Source organism: Nycticebus coucang, chromosome 14 (assembly GCF_027406575.1).
Source record: "Nycticebus coucang isolate mNycCou1 chromosome 14, mNycCou1.pri, whole genome shotgun sequence".
Classification (NCBI taxonomy): Eukaryota; Metazoa; Chordata; class Mammalia; order Primates; family Lorisidae; genus Nycticebus; species Nycticebus coucang.
The window spans coordinates 47,335,666-47,341,665 of NC_069793.1; the positions used below are offsets into that span (position 1 = coordinate 47,335,666).

The window sequence follows — 6,000 nt, forward strand, 5'->3', positions numbered from 1 at the left end:
ATAGGTTCACACCACTTTGCCAGGCTAATTATTAAATTTTTTTGTAGAGATGAAATTCTTGCTATTTCCTTGCCTGGCCTCAAGTAATCCTCTAGCCTCAGCTTCCCAAAATGCTGGGATTACAGGCTTGATTTTATTTTAAATTAAGAAAGGGGAGGGCGGCGCCTGTGGCTCAGTGAGTAGGGCACCGGCCCCATATGCCGAGGGTGGCGGGTTCAAACCCAGCCCCGGCCAAACTGCAACCAAAAAATAGCCGGGCGTTGTGGCGGGCGCCTGTAGTCCCAGCTGCTTGGGAGGCTGAGGCAAGAGAATCGCTTAAGCCCAAGAGTTAGAGGTTGCTGTGAGCCGTGTGACGCCACGGCACTCTACCCGAGGGCGGTACAGTGAGACTCTGTCTCTACAAAAAAAAAAAGAAAGGGGAGTAACAAATTAATCTACATTTTTAAAAGCTCACTTTGACTGCTAGGTGGGGAACAGGTTATGTTTAGAGTGGGAATGTGAGTAAAAGCATAAACAGTTGATACCACTGAGTTGCCCAGGTAAGAGATGATGGTGGCTAGCATTGAGGGCAGTAGTGTAAATGGGAGAAGGGAATGTCCTTATGATACATACACTCTAAAGGAAATGAGATAAGCTTGGTGCCCATAGGCCAGTGGTTAAGGCACCAGCCACATATACCGAGGCAGGCGGTTCGAACCCAGCCCTGTTCTGCTTGACAACTGCAATAAAAAATAGCCGGGCGTTGTGGCAGGCGCCTGTAGTCCCAGCTACTTGGGAGGCTGAGGCAAGAGAATCACTTTAAGCCCAAGAGTTTGAGTTGCTGTGAGCTGTGACGCCATAGCACTCTACGGAGGGCCACACAGTGAGACTCTATCTCTTCCTACCACCCCCCCTCAAAAAAAAAATAAAGGATATGAGATAGAGGTCTAGCAAATGGGGTTGTGTTTAACTGAAACAAAGGGGTCTGGAGGGGTAGTCAGAGCCAGAGGTCAGGATTTCGAATCATGTTAAGTTTATGATACCTATTCCATAACTGGACTAAAAAAAAATGTAAATTGGGCGGCGCCTGTGGCTCAGTCGGTAAGGCGCCAGCCCCATATACCGAGGGTGGCGGGTTCAAACCCAGCCCCGGCCAAACTGCAACCAAAAAATAGCCGGGCGTTGTGGCGGGTGCCTGTAGTCCCAGCTACTCGGGAGGCTGAGGCAAGAGAATTGCTTAAGCCCAGGAGTTGGAGGTTGCTGTGAGCTGTGTGACGCCACAGCACTCTACCGAGGGCCATAAAGTGAGACTCTGTCTCTACAAAAAAAAAAAAAAAAAAAGTAAATTTGTGTAGTGATAAGAATGTATCTTTGCTAGGGAAAAAACCCAAATTACCCAAACTGAGTACCCAGTTTAAAATTCCTAACGCTTTGGAAAAAGTTATTCATCAAACTGTTACAGTTTAAAAGAGTGAGACGGGATGTTTTAGTACCTATTGGTTTTTCAACTTCTCACTAGTTAAAGTTGACTGTGAATTTCACAGGCCTCCCTTTCTGCCGGGGAAGCTGCTTCATTCGCCCACTGTGTCAGCATTGGGACATTCGTAAAAGAGCTTTCTCTTAGGTGGCTCCTTTTTCTCAGTTGAGGCGCCTCATTTTCTCCCTGGCTTTTGCAGTCTTGTTCCACAGGCTTCTTCTTCTGCCTGGCAATTCTCTTTTTTTTTTGTGATTTTTTTTGGCCGGGGCTGGGTTTGAACCCACCACCATCGGCATATGGGACCGGCGCCCTACTCCTTGAGCCACAGGCGCCGCCCTGCCTGGCAATTCTCACTCACTTGAGTATGACGCTCGCTAAGGCTTTGCCCAACACTCCTTTCCTGCGAGCCGAGCGCATCCCACCCTTCGCGGGGTGGAAAGAGCACGTCAGAGGCTGGAATCTGCCGGGCTGATTCAAATCTTTGAGGCCAGTTCCATTACCGTCAGTGAACTCTACTCTGACAGATGAGGATTAGAAATAAAAAATGGGGGCGGCGTCTACGGCTCAAGGAGTAGGGCGCCGGTCCCATATGCCGGAGGTGGCGGGTTCAAACCCAGCCCTGGCCAAAAACAAAAAAAAAAGAAAAGAAAAGAAATAAAAAATGGGAGCACAGGCTGGGCGGGGTATACTGCCATCACTTCTGTGTAACTCATTTATCACAGGGTACTGTGCCTGTGAATTTCCTAAGGGCAAGGGCCAAGACAAAGCTTAGCGGTGGTTAACGAATGAACGCTAGTGTATGACGATCACTCCAGCTCTCTTGGCTCCAAGCCTCCCGGCCCAGGACTCGAAACTTCACAATCTCGGCGCGGGTAGCACTGCTCCCCCTAGATGCAGCCGCAGAAGCGAACTTTGATCGGAACCCGGCTCAGACTCAACTTCCCGCCCGGGCCTGGAACCAGACCAAAAACCGGTGCATGTCGGGATGCGCGTCCGGCCCACAGAGGAATCCGGAGCGGCGGTGAAAGGCATTTCGGGATGTGCAGTGGACGCGGACGCCGTAGCTGAGCAGCGTGGCTCCGCCTTCCGCCTGCGAGGGTACGGGACGTGTGAGGTCACTTCCTACGTTCCGGGTGGTTTCCTGTGGCGTTCGGAGACTCCTTCTCTTTTTGCTGCTTGCCTGCCGCCATCATGGGTCGCATGCATGCTCCCGGGTGAGCGTGGGTACCAAGCAGGATTGCGAGGCTAGGCCAAGGGGTCGGGGGAAGAAGGGAGTGTGGGGAGCGAGTCGGGAGGGATGTTCTGGGGTGCTGTAGCACGAGACGCAACCTCACACCGAGATTGTTTCTGTTCTCAGGAAGGGCCTGTCCCAGTCGGCTTTGCCCTATCGCCGCAGCGTTCCCACTGTAAGTAGCGCGCTGGGACCGGGGAGAAGCCGGGGTGGGGGTGGCTTCTTGCTCGGGAGAAGTTGCACCGGAGTGGGATCTGCGTGTACGCGGAGCGCTCCTTTGCGGGTGGAGGGGACTGCTGTGTTCGCCACTACCCCTGGTTTTTCATCCTAAGGCCTTTTTTTGTTTCATAAACAGTGGCTGAAGTTAACGTCTGATGACGTGAAGGAGCAGATTTACAAACTGGCTAAGAAGGGCCTGACTCCTTCACAGATCGGTGAGTGTTTGTGTCTAATGTAGCCCCTTCCGCCTGCCCTCGTGTGACTTGTAGGAAAAGACCCTGGGGTTCAGTATCAAATAGGTGCGTTGAAAATCGTTCCTTTTTTTTTTTTTCCTTTCTTGGCTGTACTGTTGTTGACTGAGGCCTCAATTTTATTTGCTAAACTTGAAAGTTGTTATTCAGCAGAGTCCAAAATTTAATGAGCATTTACTGTGGGTAGGCTTCTAAGCACTTTACATACACTGACTTCATTTAATTCTGACAGTACTTTCAAATATCAGTAGTTCTCCCCGTTTTCATTTGAGGAAACTGAGGCACATGCAGTTAAATCTTAGCCCCAAATTATCCAGCTATTAAGTAGAGGATTTAGAATTTGCTACACGGAGTCTTTGACACACTTCCTCACTTTTACATGTGTTTGAATCTCAGTTGTGTGTGACTTTGTGGAAGTGGCTTCATTCAGATGTTTGCCTGTTAATCTTCTGAACGTAATTCTAGGCCCTGAGAATACACTAGTCCAAAGAAAAAGGAAAATATATCTGCTTGTCTGGCTCTTACAATCTAATGGCATTTCAACCCATGCACGCAAAATGAAAATACATAACAGATGTCAGGTAGCCAGAATTAATTTGAGTTTTAAAAGAAATGATGTGAAGTTTTTGGATGAATAAAAGTTCTCAGTCAATATCAGCTAGTTTTAATTGTAGTATGTATAGACATACAGGAATCCCCTTGATTGCTTTGGTCATCTGAATTCCAGCAAGCTGACTATGATGATCGTTTTCCAGCATTCGCAGTCCACCAGAAGGGTTTTCCTTGGTGTTGGGTAACCTTCCTTGGATGTCTGAGTGAGCTTTGGTACATCTGTTAAGTTTGGAAAGTGACTTGATCAAAGCCTTGACGTTACAAGCTCTGGTGTGTGTTTGGTGTTGGAAGTTACAACATAAGATTTCCTTTTCAGGTGTGATCCTGAGAGACTCACATGGCGTTGCTCAAGTACGTTTTGTGACAGGCAATAAAATCTTGAGAATCCTTAAGTCTAAAGGACTTGCTCCTGATCTTCCTGAAGATCTCTACCATTTAATTAAGAAAGCCGTCGCTGTTCGAAAGCATCTTGAGAGGAATAGAAAGGTAGGAGAATAAAACACAATGCTAAATAGGACTAATTGCTTGTACTAACTTATTTCAGTAAAATGCAATACATCTGATTTGATGTATCTGAGGTGGTTTAGGGCACACACTAGTGAGCACTACAGCTGCTTTGAAATAAAAATTCTACCAGAAGAAATTTTCTTTGGCCTTGGTGCCCCTAAATATAATATAGTATGTTCAGTAGGGTGAAAATGTTACAGTGTGGGGGTGTTTGGGGTTTTGCTTTTTTTTTCCATCAGAGAAATGCATGATAGCTGTACATTTCCTTTGTTAAACTAATGTTTGATAAAATAGTTAGTCATTTTGGGTGGTGGTCTTGAATTGTGTTGGTTTATTTTTAGGATAAGGATGCTAAATTCCGTCTGATTCTGATAGAGAGCCGAATTCATCGATTGGCTCGGTATTACAAGACCAAGAGAGTTCTTCCTCCCAATTGGAAATAGTAAGTATGGCATTTTTTGTTAACAAGAACAAGAGTCAGCCAGATAGTAAGTACATAGCAACTATAATAAAAGGCCTATTACAAATATGCTATGTCTTGTGGGGCACATGTGATTACTCTTTCTGCCACGGTAGGGGGTAAGCAGCCACAGACAGCATAATCAAACGGGTGTGGCTGTGCTGTATTGAAATTTTTAGACAAGCAGAGGGATGCAGTTTGCAGTACGCTTGTTTAGACAATAAACAAGCCCCTTTGACTCCCTTTTACATGGTGGGTAGTTTGATTTTGCACCTCTGCTCCCAGGTGTTTGTAGTGTTTTAATTTTTGCTTGAAATGCTCACTACGATGCTTGATTTCCAAACATTCGCAGTTTCCACCAAAAATGTCTTTCCTTGTGTTAGTCAGTTCTTCCTTGGAAGTTTGGGTGAGCATCTTTATGCTTGAGCATAAATTTTCAGGAACTCAGGTGCATAATACATAGTTGGGGATTATTTTAGCTGTTTTGAAGTAACTCCCATTAGAAGGGAGATTGTATGAAAGGACATGGAGGACCTGTATTAATCCCAATAATCTCTCTCCCTTTTTTCTTTGCAGTGAGTCATCCACAGCCTCTGCCCTGGTTGCATAAATTTGTCTATGAACTCAAACAATAAAATTGTTCTTTAACTAAAAGCATATTTTCTATTTTTCGGTAAAAATGTAGTATGTAACAGTGGTACATTTGTGTGCATCTTATTTGTTTTGATGTCGTAGCAAAAATGTTTCTGAGTATTTTTTATACATTTGATATTGATACTGAGATTTGTGACACATCAACCTCAGTGTAGCTTTAAAAGTAAAACATGAAGGTAGGACAATCTTTGGTATGGAGGTATATTTTTCAGGTCTTGCTGGTGAGGCTTAAAGATGAGGAAGAAGAGTGGGTTGAGATGGCTCACACCTGTAATCCTCTTGAGAGACCAAGGCAGGTGAATTGCTTGAGCCCAAGAGTGCAAGACCACCCTGAACAAGGGTGAGAACCTGTCTCTACTAAAAATAGAAAAATAGCCTATCATTGTCATGGGTGCCTGTAGTCCCAGCTACTTAGGAGGATGGCTTGAGCCCAAGAATTTTTTTTTTTTTTTTTTTGTAGAGACAGAGTCTCACTTTACTGCCCTTGGTAGAGTGCCGTGGCATCACACGGCTCACAGCAACCTCTAACTCTTGGGCTTATGTGATTCTCTTGCCTCAGCCTCCCAAGCAGCTGGGACTACAGGCGAGCCCAAGATTTTGAAGTTGCTGT

The 6,000-nt window shown here is 45.8% G+C and overlaps 1 protein-coding gene across 1 annotated transcript; it reads left to right on the forward strand.

Annotated features, from left to right (window-relative positions):
* The first annotated feature begins 2,539 nt into the window (after window positions 1-2,539).
* Window positions 2,540-5,390, forward strand: RPS13 (ribosomal protein S13). Its single transcript, XM_053562336.1, has 6 exons — window positions 2,540-2,670; window positions 2,814-2,862; window positions 3,043-3,121; window positions 4,086-4,255; window positions 4,618-4,718; window positions 5,313-5,390. The coding sequence occupies exons 1-6, from the start codon at window positions 2,648-2,650 to the stop codon at window positions 5,344-5,346; spliced, it is 456 nt and encodes a 151-aa protein (XP_053418311.1). The 5' UTR covers window positions 2,540-2,647; the 3' UTR covers window positions 5,347-5,390.
* The last annotated feature ends 610 nt before the right edge of the window (window positions 5,391-6,000 follow it).

Bases quoted from the DNA above. Each gene is read 5' to 3' on its own strand.
- RPS13 (XM_053562336.1), top strand. From the start codon at position 2,648: ATGGGTCGCATGCATGCTCCCGG. The intron at 2,863-3,042 runs GTAAGTAGCGCG...TTTCATAAACAG, and splicing joins ATCGCCGCAGCGTTCCCACT to TGGCTGAAGTTAACGTCTGA. The intron at 4,256-4,617 runs GTAGGAGAATAA...GTTTATTTTTAG, and splicing joins ATCTTGAGAGGAATAGAAAG to GATAAGGATGCTAAATTCCG.